This window comes from Aquila chrysaetos, chromosome 1 (genome assembly GCF_900496995.4).
Source record: "Aquila chrysaetos chrysaetos chromosome 1, bAquChr1.4, whole genome shotgun sequence".
In the NCBI taxonomy this organism is placed as follows: domain Eukaryota; kingdom Metazoa; phylum Chordata; class Aves; order Accipitriformes; family Accipitridae; genus Aquila; species Aquila chrysaetos.
The window spans coordinates 65655936-65676435 of record NC_044004.1 but is presented as its reverse complement, the minus strand read 5'-3'; the positions used below and the strand labels follow the sequence as shown (position 1 = coordinate 65676435).

At 37.1% G+C, this 20500-nt stretch overlaps 1 protein-coding gene and 1 long non-coding RNA gene across 2 annotated transcripts in view; one reads left to right on the top strand and one right to left on the bottom strand.

The window, feature by feature from the left end:
• Positions 1–16768, top strand: part of ABCG2 (ATP binding cassette subfamily G member 2 (Junior blood group)) — a 43844-nt gene extending 27076 nt beyond the window's left edge. Inside the window, exons 17-18 of the mRNA XM_030020074.2 lie at positions 11251–11355; positions 16640–16768. Coding sequence (XP_029875934.1) covers positions 11251–11355; positions 16640–16753 — 219 coding nt within the window. The 3' untranslated portion in view covers positions 16754–16768. The remainder of the gene's footprint in view (positions 1–11250; positions 11356–16639) is intronic.
• Positions 886–5784, bottom strand: LOC115343738. Its single transcript, XR_003924264.2, has 3 exons — positions 4894–5784; positions 4266–4426; positions 886–2541 (listed from the first exon to the last, which is right to left on the bottom strand). It is a non-coding gene; the product is annotated as an uncharacterized LOC115343738 (long non-coding RNA).
• Positions 16769–20500: the final 3732 nt, after the last annotated feature.

Genomic DNA, 20500 nt, shown 5'->3' with positions numbered 1-20500 from the left:
TTTCATTCAGCTTTGTCACAGCTCTGCATAAGTATCCAGCAAATGAATTGACAAGTAAAAGATGAAATAGTCTAATATAGATAAAATTACAGATTCACAGATGCAATAGCACACACTACGTTAAATTTTCAATTTCCAGTTTAGCTAGAAGGGGATCTTGTACAGAAAGGTACATAGACCTGAATTTTAGGGAAAAAACGCATGTGACTTTAAGAACACATGCACAAATAGAATAACGCACACAAAAGAGATCCTCAATGTTACAAAGAGCCCTGAAAAACTGAGAAAAGTAAAGAACTTGCTCAATCATTAATATTTCTGTATTTAGTTATTTGAATGTACTCAGTTGTCAGAAAAGAGGTTATGACCCTGTTAAGTTTTAAAATCCGTCTACCCGACTCTTCCATTATAAAATAGTTCACTGTTAGTTTATACTTTGGTAAAATAACTTAAGTTTCTGAAAATAAAAATTTATTCTTGGATTATCAGGAAACGGTCGCCTTAAAACTGTACTAACAGACAGATTCTCTACATTTACTGGTATGGCTGAACTCTAAGTCTGACCTCATGTATTTCTATGCATGTAACTAACAATTAGAACAAAATATGAATGAAATCACAGTTTTGTAGTACTCAGGCCTTCTGTTAGTTCTTGACAGATTTTAATTTTACAATATATCAAAATGGACATTCATTCAAATCAACAAAATGAATACACAAATAGAGTAATTTTGGGTTTGTTCTGCAGTGGGATTATGAGACCCAGCCTTTACGAAATCTTGGGATGCACTGGCGTGGCAAATATTCCTAAGTGTTCAAGCAAAAGATTTGTTCCACTGTTCCATCAGCTGTATTTACCATCTATGGACAGGTCAGCAAGTACATAACCCTAAGCATTCTACATTGCTCCTGTTCAAGCCCAGAATTTGGGACATGTACATTCCATCTTCATGGCACTTCTTTGCTCAGATTAGGTACTTTGATGTTCAGTGACATGATTTGTAGAGCAGAAATATTATTTGTGGTATAAATATAAGTTCAAGACTTTGGCAAGGTAGTACAAAGTTAGAAGAGATTGGCAAAATGAAAACCAGGTATCTCAAAATGGCTGTTCCAGCTGTACTTAGTGACTGAATAAATTTTTAATCTGGAGAGAATTCAGCTTTATACTCAGCACAGAAACTTGAAGTATCTGTCAGCTAGATAGGCAAGCCAATTTTTACTTTGCTTTTACTTCGTCTCATTTCCTTCTCCAGATACCTTTCAGAATGGTTTTGTTTCTTCTTAGGCTAGTAGATATTTTGGCTGCACAGGGGGATGCACATGAGCTCTTTGGAAACATTTTGACAAATATACCTCTGGATATGCAGTAGAGGTAAATAACTGCCTTTGCTGTTTATGTCCCCTAAGCAACATATTCTGCATTAAAATGAACTGAGTCATTCCATGCAGACTTGCACTGAGATGTCAGGTACCAAGCTTACTGTAAGAAAACCTCTGTATACTAGTTTTCATATATCAGTATTAATATACAAATATATATTGAATATATTTCCATATATTGATATATGGATAATTTATGTACATGGAATTGTTGTTCTATCTCCCATCCCATAATTCCGTGGAAAGGATTTGGTTTAGGCTTAAACAACACATCATTTAGGACAGCCTCATTGGGTTAGATATATCTTGAAGTTGTTGATTATTTGCTTTCTTCAAAGTGTTTTTTCTGTTTGAGATTTGGGAGAATAGTCATAGTATTACCTTGTTCTGTGAGATGTGACCCTACCCAGCTTTCTCTCTGCTTTGTTTTTAGGGTTTAGCCAATCTCTATTTTTACCTGCTTCATTTCCATCTTTATATTTTGTAAACAATACATATGATTTTTTTAATAAAGAGATCACAAATATTTCTGGAAAGGAAAAATACTGGTACTAAGCAGTATTTTCTACAAGTCTTCCTTGGGACAATATTTATAATGTTATTTTAGCAATAAAACAATCAACAGATTCAAATTTTATTTAGTTACTTGCCAGGAGAACAATTTATCCTCAAGAAATATCAAGTGAGCACTAAATCCTAACCTACTCTTTTGCTCACATTTTACATAAGCATTTAAAGTCAATGGCAATATATTTCATAAAAGCTATTTAAACACAGAAAAGGTCATCAGGATTCATACCGACATGCTTCATACTACTCAGATTTGCACATGTCCGTGTTATTAGTTATTCACAGCACAATTTCTCACAGAAGGGAGGGGGGGAAGGATAAATGCAGAAGCTGAATGCCAGTTCTGTTTTTTCTTTTACATTCAGGATGTCAAGGCAAGGGAGGACAATCCTCTTTTCCATTCATCCACTCACTATTCCATATTCAGAGTGTTTTATAGCAGGCCAGATGTACCATGGCCCTGCTCCTAATGCTTTACAGTACTTCAGATACATTGGTGGGCTTGCAACAGTTTGGGATTCTGGTCACAGTGACAGGCACTGACTAAAACAGACTTAAGCCTTTCACCTTGCACTATGTTGATTGTGTCTGTAAAGAAAAAAAAATTAAATTTTCATTAGAGCCCGTTTAGTTATACAAGATAAATATTACTTAAATGAGCCGTAGCTCCCTCTTACGGTAAGGTTTGAGTTACACTGCTGTGTAAAATGCCTGTCCCCAAGATGAGAGCTTCCCATACAGGGTATGAGGAGTCACTGCTTTCATTAAAATACGACAGTACTCTGGATTTAAATGACAACATACTTTTTGTTCATTTAATTCAGATACTCCAGCTCTATTATGAAATGGTTTGCAGGAAGCAATTTACCTAAATATTCAGGTATTTGCTCACTGATTCCTGGGGTAGGAAAGGTCTGGTGAATAGTGCTTTGCAGTTAGAATGGCCTGCCTCCATTCTTCCAAGATTTAGTAGGACCCTAGTTAGAATTAAAGGCCAAAGCATCTAAGTGAGTTGCAGCTATTGGGAACACATATTTACAGGTATGTAATTCATTGTATTGATAGTTCAGTTTCTGAGTCAAGGGCCAAAGTCCCTTATATATATTGGTCAGGATTGGATCTAAAGTTCATAAATAGTTTTAGCATGTTAGTTCATTCCATTAGAAAGATGGAAAGTTAGAAACATGACAGTTCAGTTCAGGCAGTGCCAGGGCTTTTCTGGTTTGTTATCAATAGTACCTGTGTTACTGCTCTTCGAAGACTTTTCATAGCATCAGTCTTTGAGCATTCTGCACCCTTTTCTTAAATCTTCCCTTAGTAATTTTTGATGCCCAGTATTATTTCAGTTTTTTGCAGGTTATCAATGTGAGCCATACAACAAACCTGATTTTTTTTCTGAGTATTACTACTGAAGACTCAACTGCTGTGGCATTGAAAAATGCACATGTGACAGTCCTTCCAATATGACAAAATGGTTCCTTTATGACAAAAGAACATTTCACAGCTTGAGGATAAGCAACAATAATACATTATTTGCAAGATGGTAATCTATTTCCAATAGAATTATAATAATCAATTTTTTGTTAAAAACTTCTGAAGCTATGTTAGTTTTAATGCAAATTTAGAGGATACTTTAAAAATCTGTATGAGATTTATATAGACAGCTGTAAACAAACTGTCACAGCAGGCAGGTATCATACATAACGAGATGAGACCTGTTACAAAATTCTTTTTGAAGATCTCTCTTCTCCTTTATGTTTGCAAGTGTTTAAAAGCCTTCCAGCATGTCAGCTTCTGCCATCTTTCTCATGAAAAAAAAAAATTTGCATTTGAGATTTGAAATTTTTTGACATTTTGTATTTGTATTCTCTTCAAAACCCCAACATTTTTATTAAAAAATTTTTAAAAAATCTTCACCTTGCCATTCCCATATTCCACTGAAATACTGCACAATATTTCAATATACTGAAACATGATGACTAATTCAAGAATTGGGTCAGTCATTATTAAAATAATTAAAGTAAAGCAGATATTCAAGCTTATATTTCACAGCTTGCATCCATGAGTACTTGTAGATACAATTAAGGCTTGACTGCTTGGCTCAGAGCTGCTAAGACCGTAACATAATACTGTATTTTAACCTCGTAAATAACTCAGGGGAACTTCTTCACATCCTGAACATAAGAAGTCCTTTGTTAAATTTTTGAAAGCTGAATCACAGTGTTCATCCTATCAACTATGTCCAACATCATTACAGATGACACCCAAGAGAAATATGTGCTGTGTTAAATAAAAAACACTTCATTTCTTACCTGTGCAGCTTCGTTGATAGTTGCAATAATCACAAAATGCTGAGGCATACAGTGAAGGTAACGTGGCTTTATGAATTTCTTATTCCTGCCTCATTTAAGCCTGTCTCATGGAATTGTCCCAGTATGAATTTCAACTTTGATTCCTTCCTTTGTGCAAAAGGCTACAGAGATGCAAATCAAGAAAGATAACAGCATTCAAGAGTACAATCTTCCATCATGACTGTTTTCTTGAGAATGGAATTAGTTAGAATTTGTGGTTCGATGCTGAAACACATACCTCTGAGAATGCACCATCATTCTTGGTGGTAAAATTCTGATTGTAAAATATAAATCTGTTCAACTCTTTCAGCTGTGTTTTGTATTTACAGATTCGATTGATATTCGATTTCAATTCAGATTTTATCTTTCCAGAACATTCAGAGCTGGGATGCTACTTATAAGTAAATGAAAGGATCTAAGCTTTTGGACAGCTCACAGGATGTTCTAAACTTAACATTTTGATACATATGAATTCAGGATTCTTGCTGACCTAATCACTAATTATTGTATTTCTTTGATGGTAAGATGCGGTGCTGCTGGGGGAAATGAAAGCTTCAGAGTATAAAAATTGGCAGAAAGTGTTCTTTACCTTTAGTTTACTTCCACATTTTTCCTGTTTAAGAAGGAGGAAACAGTGAGGAGATAAGAGTGATGTGGTTGTTGCACAGAAATTGGCAGAAGCGGTACTCCAGGTCCTTGTACTAGGCAGAAATGAAAGTGGAATTAGACAAGCTGTCTTTGGAGAAAAAAAACCCATCAGCCCAGATTTAAAACTGTAGAACTCTACAGCCCAGGTAGTTGTAAGCTGGTCCTTAACATTTGAACATTTAAAGAGTTATAAGTGTGATCACACAGACTGTGTTCCAATCTGAAAAGAAAATGAATTTCAGTATACAACAGTAGCTTCTGAGAAAGGAAATAATCAAATAAAGTTAAACTACTCACATTTTGAACAGAGTTTGACACAGTATTGCACAGATAGTGTTTACCAAGAAACTCCTAAACTTTTCTTGCTTTATACTACTCATTTTAGTAGTTGGCCATCTATAAGAATTTATTTACATGAAACAAATGTTTCTTCCTGCACTGTCCAATACTTAACTCTGTATTTCACTCTGCAGAGAAGTTAACATACTGCCTGTATGACTTCATTTCCATTTAAGTGACCCATGTGACCAGAGCAAATCCCGGAGTTGTTGCCCAGGAAGAATTCCTATTCATCTCAATGAAAAGACAGACTCTGCTACTCCTAAGTGCTTTACTTTTTAGCTTATTTGCTCCCAGTGATTTTAATGAGAATGCTCACACACCAATGAACTGACAGCAGTACAATCTAGTCATCAAACTGTTAGCTGAGCTCCGCAACTCCGTAATGAGATTTATAAAAGTCTATAACTTAGTTGCATGAGCAGAAATTACAGTAGTCATGTCAGACTTCACTGTCACACTATAGGCTTTTTTTTTTAAGATCTATTTTTCTCTTTTTATCCAGCATTCTACTTTCCATATATATCTGGATCAGAAGAAGAGAGGACTAATAAATTGCTTGAAGTTGATCACTCATGGCAGACTATTTTCTTGCACTTTGGAAAAATTCAAATCAGCATGGGCTCTAATGCCAACCTGTCCTCATTCAAGATTAAAGTTAGAACAGCAGGCCCACTAAGGCAGAGATGAGAACTTTCCTTTCTTTCTTCATTCCAATGGAGAGGCACACAAATCAAGCTGAAAGGCAGAAGTGAAATAATAAATAAAACCTTGGTTCTCCCCTTTTGTTTGGGCACTGACTAGAACAATTAGATCGCTTGCACAAGCCAGGAGATACATCATCTGTGTAGATACTGTAACACGTACCTTTATGAACAAGGAAAGCAGGGAAAAAAAAAAAAGTGATTAGTAGGTGAAGGGAAATGAGACCAGAATCCCTGAGGTTAAAAGGCTTTGAGTATGTGTGTGTGTGTCTGTATGTTGATACTATGGAGATCCTTAATAATTGCTTTGTAAAAGCTTGACCTTGTGACAAGAATTAGACTCTCAAGGATCTCGTAATACCCCAAGGTTAATGGTCCTGACTTGTTTCTCACAATCTTTTCTATCTCCCCACCCTCATTAGGGATGGATTTTACAAGCATTCTTTGAGAGGTACACTGCTCATTAAGCCTTTTTTCATTAATCTGCTCCAAACTGGTCTTGATATGATCCCTGCTTTCCACTGCAATTGGCTTAGGAGCTGAATTATCCCTGAAATTTGCTCCTTACAGCAGGATCTTAGCGTTAGGGTACCATGGATCAAGTGGTTTATAGTGTTAAGACTCATGCATTGCTTGGGTTTAAAAGTGACAGAACTGCCCGATACCATTGTTTTCCTAAGATTTTTGTCATTTGAACTTAGTCTTAAACAATTGTGATGTACAGAATTTAATCATTCTGATTGTATCACTAACTTGATTGAAAATGTGGGTTTGTGTATGAAAATTGCTGTTTCAGTTTGCTTACATTTAACAGCAAGTGATTTAATCTGGACTATAGGAAACTTTAAAAGATTTACTTATGTTTAGTTTTTATGTGAAATTATTCAGTCTGGTTGAAGATTTTTCTTTTAAATCCTCTGTCTGAACTACACTAAAATAATTACAAATAAATCACAAGCTGAAGGTTGTTACTTTCTAAAGAAGTACTATAATTAATTTGAATTGATTAGTTTGAAGGAAGCTTTATGATAACATTAATCTTACAAGCTACCACTTTTAAATTTTATTGCTTTCAGTACAGAAAGTAAGGGTTTTTTTACATTTTCAGTGCCAGTAACTGAAAGTAATTCCTTGTTCCTTGTAATGAATGCTCCATTTGCCGTAATTAATAGCATAGTGTTGCTAAATAGCAGGGTTTTTTTGTTTTTACTAACCCTTGTTCCTCCTCAGCAAACCAGGGATCTAGTGGGAAGTGTTTTTCTCCCAAATACCTGCATATGTCATGTGAGGTACTCATTTCTGACTTGCTCGGTATGAGCATTCTTTTCATTCATTGCCTAAATTACAACTTTTTCATCTGTTTGATCAGTTGTTACAGTCTCCCAGCCATAAATTCTGTTACTAGCAAGCACGGAATGTTATTGCTACGTAACAGGCAAGAATAGATACTAAACTGGCTAGATGATACACCTAACACCTCCAAGCATGCTGCCCCAGTGCTGCTTGGGAAGCAACTTCCTCCTCTTTGACTTACTTTACAACAAGTAACTGACTGAAGTCCAGTTTCCAAAGTAATAAATAATTATAGGAAAGACATCCAATTCCAGTTAGGGCTTTTTTTTTTAATTGAAAACTGCACCTTTTCAAGTGAATTCGAAGAAGTATTTGACAAATGTATGCATTTCTCAATAAAGGTGGGTTTAATATACTAAGTCTAGAATCAGTGTTCTCACTTCTATGGCCTTGTTGCAGTTAAAGAATAGGTGCAATTACATCACCTACTAAATAGATTACAAGTAACAGATTTGATGCACAGTTCTCAACAGAATTATCATTTGATTCCGTCAGGATCTAGTCTTGCCACTCACTCATCAGAAGGTGTAAATGGCTGTCATAATCCTTAAGAACATTTACAGAAGAAATCCCCCAAAATGAAACTGTTAGTCAGTGTTAGCACACATCATCCAATTCAAGTGTTCATGTTTTAGGAAGAATATTTAAAACTTATACAGGTTCCGAATGCCTTACTTTGGAGAAGCCTGAAAAAGCTGTATTTTTGTTTATTAAGAGGAAAAAAGTAAAAGGTAACCTAAGTGCTGATAGCAGCCTAAGGAGAAAACCTGTATTAATTGAGAGCTTTTAATATGCAGAAGGCCACTGACAAAACTGAAATCATTGGTATCCAATTTGGAAATAAACACAGTTTAAAAAAAAACAACAACAAAAATGAAAACTAACTACAGTAACTATAGAAGTAACTAAAGATCTGGTGGATTTCCCATTGCCCTGAAATTTACACATCAAGTTTGGATATGTTTCTGAAACAACTACATTTTATTTATAACACATTAGCAAGCTTTGTTAAGGAATTACCATGTGGTAGCCTGTGGTTAATGCTGTGTAGAAGTTCAGACTGAGTTACCTCAATTTTAGTTCTTAAAACCTAGGAAATACATGAAACTTCAAAATACTACCAATACAAAAACCAAAGCACCTAACAAGGCTTACTGTGTACTTTTTTTTTGTTTTGTTACAAAGGAAGGAGGCTTATCAATTTGAAAGCACTTTGTCCTAATTACAAATAATGAAATAGAGACAAATAGCCTAGAGACTATGCAAATCATCTGTGTCTAAGACTCATTGAAGAGTGACTTACCTTAAGATTACACTGTTACGCTACTAATTAACCTCCAAGGTTGAAAAAATTTGGAATTTAATAAATCCCTTTTTATTGCTTGCTAGTTTGTCTTTATGTTTTTCTTATATTGTGGTTATTATAGCTTTCAACAAGATATTTCCTTTAACAAAAAACACATTTCTTACTTTTTTCGCTACTTCTCTGTAGCTAAAAAATATTTAATAATAATATCAATTGTTGGAGCAATTTTGCTGGAATAAAGACTTTTTCCAGTGGAATTTGAAACAGGTTAGTAAGCCTGGCAGTCAAACAATTTGAATGGCTTTTGATGAGGTAAGCAGAAGGCTAGACACTATAGAAAGCAAATTTCATTTTCAGAATTGCTGCCTTGTTTTCAAAACTTGTGTTAGCAAGTGAGTTATTTAATTGATTCTGTAAAATATTTACAAGTAGTTGGACAACTACATGATATACACTATTGACTTTTCAAATGACATGTCTAAAAGGCCTATGAGTCACACTGACTCAGGGATTGGGTCTTATTTTTCTTGCTACAGTCTTAAGAGTTTTGCTGATGAAGTCACTACTACTGGCTGTCTGCTATGGGCTGCATAAGAAGTGTCATCTTCTTTCTTGACTTCTGTGCTGGTAGATACAATAAAAACCTTGTAGGCCGTATATTCACTATCCATGAGGAAAGACACCTGTTTAATTTGGGTTTTCTGAGAGGCATCGAGGGAATCATACTTGTAGAGTAGCATCCTACTGAGGCAGAGAATGACAACCCATTCTGCAAGGAATTTGGACTATGAGGAAGCATGTAAGCCACTGAAGCCAAATCTGAACAAAAGGTAGAGAACTAGTTAGCTGGCTCCTGTCTGGTTTCAGCATAGAGATACATTTTTAGCACAGGACAAAAAGATCTTTCTGTTATTACCAGTACAGTTACCTCTTGTATTTTATTCTACTGTAAACATGTCCCAGTGCAATATCTTATGCCTCAGTATCAAAAAAAAAAAAAACCCTGCACAACTAAGTTGTGGCTTTTAATTGTTCTTTCTTTAGAATCAGTGCTTTATTCTTTCTTACCACCAGTGAGTATATGCTTATCCAAAAAATAAATCAGTAAAGAGATTCGCAATTCAGGAGGTTGTTCCAGCACAGAGAAAGGATTTAAAAAAAAAAAAAAAATCATAAAAGCCACAAAGAATTTATGTCAGGTAGACGCTTGATGTTGACAGCCAATAAAGATAATTAATACATCCACTAGAGAATAAAGAAAGAAAAGAATTCATTAAGATAGCAACATCACAAAAAAAAATTAAATAACATATGTCTATCTCTTTTCATCACAGCGACTAAATAGTTACAGATTAAGAGCTCAAAATGACACAGTTTCTTTACATATGGGAACAGATGGGTAAATTCAAGGGCAGCAAGTAGTCTCCCCTAGATATTGTCAGGCAAGTATTTTGAAGTACAGAATGTATAGACTACTATCAAAAGCCAGAAGACAAGAGGAAGAGTCAGATAATGGAGATGCATGGATATCTAAACCAGAAGTTACACAGTTTCTGGAAATGACAGATCAGTGAAACTTTTTTCCAACTGAATTAATGTAATATGCTCTAGAGTCTAGAATATTAATAAGTCCAAACCACCCTTGTAGAGGAAAAGCATCTCTGTCCAGAAGTTCTTCAGAATTTCTTAACCATGGGTCCCTTCCAACCCAGGCTCTTCTATGATTCTCTGATTCTGTATCAACAAATTCTTGGCTTGAAAAAGTAGTTCAAATGACTTATTTTCAAGGCATTCCACAAAAGGTTGCAAGGGAAATTAAAAATTGTAAAAAGGCAATGTAGTGCCTCAACAGATGGCTAAAAGAAGAAAGACTGGAAACAAATACACAGTTTGAAAAGTGCAAGAGCAACAACAATAGAATTTGAGGCATGGAAAGGCTGTGAGATATACTAATAGACTGAACAGACTGGGATGGTTTAATCCCAATGTATTTATTAAGCAGTATTGGCAATGTAAATCAATTTTTATGCTTAGCTGGTAGGATCAGTCTCAGCAGTTCTTTTAACAAGTTTTTAATACAGTTACTGTAATTTAAAAAAAAAAGTTTTAGGATTCAGATGATTCTGTTTCTTTGAGAATCACTATCCTTGTGTATATAGTATACTTCCTTTGCTACTGAAATATGATCCTAACATGATTGTTTTTGTGTTCTAGACATAAGTATATATGTGGATATTACAGAGTGGCTGCTTATTTCTTCTCTAAAATACTGGCTGATTTAATACCCAGCAGGACTTTGCCAAGAATCATCTTCACATGAATATTATTATTTCACAATAGACAAGTATTCTGCAAAAGTAGAATGCATCAGTATAATCCTTACCTATCCAGCAGACAGTTTTGTGCAACCACATGCTATTCTAATTACTGTTCCTTACACAGAAGCAGTCCTCCTCCCAAATTTATCTTCTCTCCCAACAAGCTTCAACTAAAAATAATTTTTTGAGTGTAAACAACAACAAAAACATGCAACACTGCCAGCCAAACCAGAAAGCTCTGGCCTGGTGAAAGACCAACTAATGTTTTTATTTTAAAGGTTTCAAGCCAAAGTTGCAGACTTCTTCACCATGGTGATTACTCTCATCCTAGCACCTATACAGCCAGTTTGATGGCTCTAGCAAAAGCATCTGGACAAAATGCGGTGAGTGTTGCTAATTTCCTGATAAACATTTACTTTGTTTTTGTGATTGTGAGTGCTAAAAGATTTTTCAGTTTCTTCCCCTGTATCTTTGATATGACACACAATTAGATTACTTGAAAAAATAATTTCTAACATACACTTTAAAACAACTCAGTGCAACCCCCTGGAAATTTGCAGTATGTTTACAGTATTATTTGGAACAATGTCTGACAACGCTGTCACATTTGCTACACTGCAAACCTGATGCCTGTAATACGTGAAAAAGAGCGTTTCGAAAGGGCACAGGTGGCTTGTGCAGAAGAAAACTTATATTTGATGCTCGGGCCTGGTTACTGCCTCTGCAGTCTCTGTTATTTTACACTTAGGCCTTTGATGAAAGCACTTCACAACCATATCACCAAGGCTGTGCAATTTCTGAAGTGCTGCCATACTGTTGAAAACCATCCTTATCCAAAACGATAAAGACAGTGCATGGAATTGAAATAATCACAAAATGAGGGTAAAAGAAGTCATCAGACATACTGATTAACCCATACAGCTCATGAACCCAAGAACAGGCAGGTCAAAATGTGTTCATAGACCCAGACACTTTCTATCAGTTCTTGCCCCAGTTTTTGACTGCATTCCTGCTGCAGAAATCCAAACATCACTAGTGCCTAACCTAGCCTGTTAAAATAAATAAGTAAATCGTGCTTCTCCAGTCTTATGTATATCCTTCATACTTTGAGAGAAATAATCTTTGCCTTTTGAGTCATGCTGTCTAAGCAGACCATTTCATTCTCAAGAAAGCTGCCTTGCCAATATTCTAGGCACCCTTCTTCAAAGAATACAACACTGCAATTGTTCCCTCACTCTCCAGTATTATGAAAGAGCCACCTGCCTCCTCTAAGGCACTGATTATATTTCCATTGACCTAGTGGGCAGAGAGTCACATGCTTAGGATGCAATACCCTGCTCTGTATGACTGCAGACAGGCACCTCAGGTTATGTAATGAAAATTGTTTCTAGACACAAACTGGCATCAGTCCAAGGTGACTCAAACCTCTCCAAACAATCCCTGTTATGGATTTGTAGTTACACATTTTCTGTTTGCAGATTTTCTCTGGGATGCTGATAAATTTTACAAGCATTCAGATTTTTCTTTCCTGGATGAAAAATTTCAATATTCCTTGCTACAGCCTAGTAGTGCTAGCTTTTCTGCACATTTTATTCAAATAATCTTCCAAAAGAGACCACCATTTAATTTGGAAAAAAAAGGGCAATGGTTTTCTAATATTAACTGGTAAATGCTATTTTCATGAACATCAACTTGCTGTCTCTTGAACATTCAGTGAAGTGCAATCACTCACTTTGTGTTTAGCTGTGTATTTTTACACAAAAGGTATAGCACAGGATGAGAGAGTACAATCTGATAATATAAATAGTAGCAATGCCAACAAAGACTTCTGCAGTTGCTCCCCTGTATCTTCCACGTGACACACTTCTATTTTCTGAATAATCTGTGTCTGTGGGATTATGGTTCTTACAGACATGAACAACTTCCTTCAATCTAAGTATTTCCCTCCCTTTTAAAATGAGTTCTCCTTCTGTCAGATAGAGCTTACATTCATCTTACTGCTAGCTATCAAAAAAGAGAGAAGTCTTCTGAACATAACAGAAATGCTTTTTCTCTCCCAGTCTAAGTCTCCCTCCTATTGCTTGCTGGGCATGAATTAATAGCCAGTTTAGACAGTTAACACCCTTGCCAAGCCTGTTTCTTCACTTAATTGTTTTAAACGACTAAACCAGGAAACCCAACTGGCCTTTATTACACAGCTCTAACATCATAAGAACATTGAAAGAAATGGAAATTTCTTACTGGGAGAAATGCGTTACTCATGCAAGGATTCCTTCCCTGCCTTCTGGGGGTCGCAATGACAAAGCAATCATTTTTCCAAAATGGAAGTTGGAGGTTCTTGCAAGGGGACTTGCTGCCTGTCTAGAAAAAAGGGGAGAAGTGTCACAGATTTTAGGCAAATTATCTGTGCTCAAGTTTCTAAAGCCATGCTTCAGTAAATCCACCTCAGCCCTTGGTAAGCATTACTATGAAGAAATTAATCATATTGGGAAAGGAATTCCTGCTAAAGGAATCTCCTTCTCTTGACATTTACCTGGCTTAGCAGGACTAATGGGCCAAGCACAGCTAGTATCTTTACAGTAACAGTATTCAAAGCTCAGTAACATATAAGTTTTAAAACCAGAACAGCTGCACGCCTTTTCTACCTGGTAAATATGAAAACCTACTTCAACCAAGAGCTTTTCAGATCTGGGGCTGTCTCCTCCTGCGTCAGGAGATGATTGGGAGGGAGCGAAGAGGCTGAGTGCTGCCAGCTGGGGAAGGAGACCGCCCAGCAAGCCCCCCGGCCGTGTCGCTCGCTGGAGTCCACTCTTCCTCGGGGTCTCCAGCTGTGGCCCCTGGCAGCTCACAGCTAAATGCTGAGTGTTTCCAACACTTGCCAGGTCTGCCTTCCTGGAGCTTAAGGTTTCTCACAACTGCATCTCTTGGCATAAACCTGTCTGTAACTGGGGAGTCAGGGAACTTACAGTGGCCACCTCAGCTGCAGGGAAAGCTGACAGCAGTACAAAAGCATGCTAACCTTAGACGTTGGAATGAACTCGTAATTGCAAGTTTAGCCTGAAAGGAGCATTTTTTTGTTTTGAGTGTTTCTTGGAGTTTTCATCATATCGCTCTCCATGTGACAGTGAAAAGTAGCAGCCTGTGCAGGCACACTCAGGCATTTCTGGCAGTCAAGGCACTGTTAAGAGTATTTTGAAAAATACCTTAAATGTGACTTACCTGAAAACAAAGCCCAACTCTTCTCAGTGGAAGGATTTTTTTCAAAAGTAGAAGTCTCAAAAATCTGGACAGCAATTAAACAAATTCTAGCTCTATAACAGTTTAATATTGTCGATTTTTTTTGCATGAATAGTCTTTTAATGACCACTTAGTCCTTCTGAATATCTGCTAATCTTTTTTTACTCATTTCAGGGCTTTGCAAATGAATTAATTTACTGGTCTACAGTTTTGTCAAAATGTCACCAGCAAAACTGTGGCTGATGCAAATTGTCACCATCAGTCCCTTGGCAATCTAAGTATTGCATTTATTACTAAGAACTTCTTGAAAGCCACACAAACCCAGTGCATTCCCTGGGTCTGAAAAAACTTCTTGCTCTCTTCCTAGCATCCCACTGCTGGTAGGCCTGCTCCAAAATACCTGAACATCTGGCTGCAGGAAAGCTACTCTCATGCTAAGCCCAAATTCAGGTCTGTTACTAAAGGTCCAAGTTTTCTGCCTTGAGGCCTGCTCTTTGCTTTCTGGGATGCAGTTTCAGTCTCCCTGAGCATTCCTTAGAGTAGAAGCAAAGCAGAGGAGCTGCCAGAAATCTCCAGTCCAAGCATGGAAGAATAAGTCAGGGATTTAGAATGGTCTGACTATTTTGTGCAAGGTGTTAATTGGATATATACAAAATACAAGTAAGGCCGTAATCAGAAAGGCACACCGTTGGCATTCATAGAGTAAGGACACCCTGGAAAAATTAGGCCTTGATGTTTTGAGGATGCTTCGTGTGCATTACCAACTTGGCAAGAATACTCAAGGTACATCAGAGAGAAAAGAAACGTTAAGGATAATTGGACCTAAGAAACGTAGGATGTGACTGATAAAAGGAAACATGCTGCCCCAGAAGGCGCCAAAGGCCAGATGATTGCCAAAGAAGCATGAACTGGGGAAAAGGTAAATGTGGTAGGGGAGAGCACAACCTCCGACTCAATTCCAGGCTGGAAGAACTTGCTCCCCCACAGCTGCAAGGAGCATGTGTGCTAATCTATATAGCAAGTGAGGCTAATTTAAATATAACTGGCCAATAGTAGATGAGATGTTGACTACTAACCCATGAATGTAAATTTAGGTGGGTTTTTAATAATCATGTAACAGAATAAGTACATTGTTTTTCTTTGGTGTGGGGTGCTAGCTTTGTGGAATTACCACCTAGCACCCATCTTTGCGCAAATATGAAATAAATAATGTCTCTCCTGAGACACTATTGGCTCGCTGCACACTAGGTAATAAATCCACTTTTCGGACAACACAAGGAAAACTTCCTTGTGATCCCACTGCTGTTTTAGTGTTACTGACACTTAAGCACCAGCACGTCTGTAACAGTCCTTTTTTGAACCAAGATGGGACCAGTTGAATTTGTGTATTAATGCATCAGGGTGAGGCAACACATATAAAAGAGAAACAACTCTTTTGAATGTCAGTCTACCACCCAAATCATTAAGCTGTCCCTCTGCTTTTCTGTACCTATTTTGCATGATCATGGATTAAAACCCAGAAGGACCGTTATGGCACAGGAGGTGCACAGACTTACTGTGAAATCAGAATCAGAAATCTTCTAATGCACTCCTACGTTCCTGAAAACAAGTCAGAATCCAAGCTGCTATTTTAGTTAAGATTGCACAAAGGGAAAAATGTTTGACAGCTTTTTTGCATTTCTCCATTGTAGAAGATTGGTTTGTTTTGCAAACTGTTTGTTTTCTTTTGAAATAGAACGTTCTATCTTTTCTGGAAGACCAAGAGCACGAACGAAACTCTTACTGAAGGGGTATATAGCAGTGATGTTTTCTTCTATTTAGCATGCTTTAGTAAATTATATTTCATTATTTGTTTGCTAGCAATTAAGAACTGATTTTTCTTCCAGCCATCCACAGCATCTTTCAGGTAAAAACAGGGCATAATCTGAGTTACTACTAAAAAACGTTTTTAGCAAAATAGAAGACAACTGCACTTCTGAATTAATTCAGTTTGTGTGCAGAAAGGGAAGAAAGGTTTGCGAGCATCAGAATTTCAGCAATTCAGTTGGGAAAGAGACTGACATGACTTAAGCGTCTCTGAAATGTTAGGCTCTGCCTTCCCTCTTGAAAGTGGTGCTGCTTATGTATCTTCTTGCCACCGATTACCTGTGTTTCCTAGGGGGCTTGTTGCTGCCCTGGGGACCCCACAGCAGGGCCAGAGATGCTGTATGGGGAGGGGCCAGGGACACAGCATAAACCTTCTCCTGAAGGAGTGCTTGCGAATGGACCCTGGAGAAGGACTCCTCTACCTCCAGTTGCCAACCTCTTAGCTCACACTGCATGTTCTATATAAACGAGGAAGCAAAAAAGCCCTATGGGTGCCTAAATATACAAATAAAAATTACTTGCAAACATTTTATCATAATGTTAACTTTTTTCCCTTTTTCTCAGTTTTTTTTCCTGTTTAGATTTACTGGAAAAGAGTATTTGAACACACAAGGCATCCAAATGATGCCCATGGGATATGGAATAATTATGTGGCTCTTATTCCAAACATGCATCTGAAACTGCACTTCCTGAAGAAATTTTCAAAGAGTCAGCAACACTGTAGCACACACACAGTATCAAATAAAAAAAGGTTCCCACTTCCCACACACTGTGACTTTTATAGTGCACTGACTAAAGGCTTAATATATTTAATAAACTCAGTATGTATGTATTTCACTACTGAGATGGATTTACATTCAGTATTCAATTTTCATTAATACGGTGTAATTTTGACCTGGTGAGACAACTGCCCAGACAGAACTATGGGGCTTATATGTGAGCCTGGGATTTCCAAGGACCATTCAACCCTCCAGATGCTGTAGGATTCCCTGAAACAAATGGAAAAAATAAAAGGGAATAGAGAAAAAGAATAGAGAAGTTTATTACTTCATGGTTGCTGTGTAAGTTAAGGGACAAAGTTACTAGCAGTCAGAGCTGCTACCTGAAATAGCAGAAAATAGACATGTGCATTTGCACAAATGCAAATGTGAAATAAAGTGTTAAAAAAAAGTACTGTTTGGTCAATGAAGCAGCAGGATCAGCCCAGTCCTCTCTGTTCATTTACACCCTGTACTTCCTTTTTACATTATTAGGTAATCTGAGAATAAGGTATGGGATAGAAGTAACACACACAAATACAATGTAGGATTCTTAATGTTTCGTTATAAACAAACCAACTGCATGGCACAATGTTTGCTTTATAGATTATGTAAAATGTTTATTAGGAAGTAAAGTGCTCAGTTTTACAGATCAATACATTCTTGATCATTGTAGAAGACTTGCATAATTAACAGCTTCCTAATAAGACCAAACACTGTAAATTACTATGCAAAAACTTTACCTTTGTAATAAGTGACAAATGATATTATAATCTAAAGTTGAAAAGTGAAATAATAAAATGTTTGTAACATTTGTCGAGTGGCCATGCACTTGCCGCAAGGCCTATTGTCAACACACACGGGTACCCCATGAAAACTTACTGCACTTCAAGATGAAGTTTGTTATTAAGTAACGACACGTTACAGAAATATACCTCAACAAATACAGCTATGAATGCAAACATTTTTGTAATAAACATATACTACAAATAAAAGATGAACTGCCTGATTGAATTTACATTTTGAAAGATACATTTTTACAGGAAACCTATTTAAAACCATACTGATTGGTTCAGTTTTGCTTTCTTTCCCCCCAGGAAGGCCCTGCCTCACCAACAGATGACCGCTAGATCACTTCTGCACACTCCCCAGTCCCTGCTGCCATAAGCTTCAGTATGCCACAGGCTTTACAGGCCACAGGCACAAGCCATAACACAAGGTATTCTTAGTAAGGTTCCAGCTGACTGCTGGAGAACTCAAGTTGGGTCATTTGGCCGAAGTCATTGATTTTAAGTACATGATTATTTAAATACTATCTTAGCATTTAGGTAACCCTTGACCCTAGAAACCCAACATCAGTTACGTTACACACATGTAATTAGCTGGCATGCCTCAAAGTTTAAGCTGTAAATCACGTCACGTACCAACACACTACACATTTTGGATATGAATATGAAGACAAGGCTATGTATATTTAAATTGCTTCATATTGTATTTTCCGTTTTCCTTGCACACCAGCTGGCCATGTGTACAGCTAGATTTTTTTTTTACATTTGTTTGTTTGAAGTCAGAAACGCCAGTTCAACACAGAAAAGCTTTGCTCAGGAAGGTCTGTAAGGTCCAAAAACTTTCAATCAAGGCAAGACAGAGCTTAGTCTGAGTGTCTCTTGTTTCACACAAATGCCCTAACCATTGTGCTGTGCACCATTTTCGGAAGGTGACAGGGTTTCTTGTGAAAGAGCATGAATTTCTTCCTAGTACAGGACAAAATAACCCACAGAAAGAAAAAATACTTCACAAGAATCACAGCCTGTTTTCGCACTTCATTCTGTTCTCAAGCCAAAGCTACTAAGAAATTCCAATGTCCACTGTCCTGGTTTTGGCTGGGATAGAGTTAATTTTCTTTCTAGTAGCTGGTATAGTGTAACGTTTTGGGTTCAGTATGAGAAGAATGTTGATAACACACTGATGTTTTCAGTTAGTCTAAACACTACTTAGCAACAAGTCAAGGATTTTTCAGCTTCTCATGCCCAGCCAGCAAGAAAGGCTGGAGGGGCACAAGAAGTTGGGAGGGGACACAGCCAGGACAGCTGACCCAAACTGGCCAAAGGGATATTCCATACCATGTGACATCATGCCCAGTATATAAACTGGGGGGAGTTGGCCTGGGGGTGCGGATCACTGCTCGGGAACTAACTGGGCATCGGTCAGCGAGTGGTGAGCATTGTGCATCACTTGTTTTGTATATTCAAATTATTTCATTATTATTATTTTCATATTATTATTATTATTATCATCACTATTTTTTTCTTCCTTTCTGTCCTATTAAACTGTTCTTATTTTAACCCACAAGTTTTACTTTTTTTTCCTGATTCTCTCCCCCATCCCACTGGGTGGGGGGGAAGTGAGTGAGCAGCTGCGTGATGCTCAGTTGCTGGCTGGGCTTAAACCATGACATCCACCTTGGACTTCCTCCTGCTCCAGCTTACCTTAATTAAGTTTCTGGGCATATGGTTTCTTGTAAACTTAAAACAGGAAAGGCATGAAGTCTATTTAGTTTTAGCAAATTCTCCGGTTAGAGGGAAGGCATTCTGGGTCGTTGTACATCCAGGCAATGGAGTTGTAAAAACATATGCAAGATGTAAGTTTTGCCTAAGCAGTACTACCACAAGAATGAGGTGCTAACCCCGGCAACAATTGCTTTTTGGAACAGAAGGCACCAACATAACATACACAAGCTACTTATACTTTGTTAAATAGGCATTTTTTCCTCTATATACCTTACTAATAGCTGATATGTGTTTGACTATGTAGCTTTCCATTTTCATTTACACCAACTCTGTCTTTAAATACAAGACAACTGCCATCTTCAGGAAAAACGCACAACTGACAACCTCCCTCCTAAACTGGCATTCCACATAGGGAATATTGCTAGGCAAAACTACAAACACCATGCCTCAATGCTTTCTATAGGAGCAATGTAATTTCAGTGTTGCATTTCCTTTCAAAAGCAAAGCTTCTATGACACAGAAAGCAGAGGAAATGAAATACTAGAAGTCATTGATTATACTACAAATACCTTTCCAAAGGAATCACATGTTGCACCTCAGTAGAAAAGCCTACGCAGAAATATACCTAGTAATTTTACAAGCAGTTCTGTTAAATGTAAATACAGACTAATAGTCGAGACATGATTAGAACTTCATAGAGCATGAGATTAGATTTTCCCAACTGTCAGCAACTTCTCTGCCCCCTTCTCTGTCACACCCAAGGAAGAGTTAGTGTTCTTCAATTTTGTGTGCTTTTCAATAATGTATTTTCTGCAAAGTAACCATATTTACCTAAGAACCTGTGGAATGTTTATCCCAGCAACACCGAGATCATGAAAGCATAGCATTAAAAAATGGGCACTTTGCAACAAAGCTGAAAATGATTACGTTAGTTGGGTGTGAAGAGGCAGTTCTCAAATATTACTTCTGAAATGCTAATGAAATGCAAAAACACGTAATGCATACAGTTTCCATTGCGGAATAACGTGATTTACAGTTGTACAAACTAAGTGCGCTTTCTTCTGTTTAAAGAAACATAGTATTTCTCAAAACAAACATTTATGTTAATCAAAATGTTCATACACCAAGAATAACTCAGAAAAATAGGTAGAAACTCA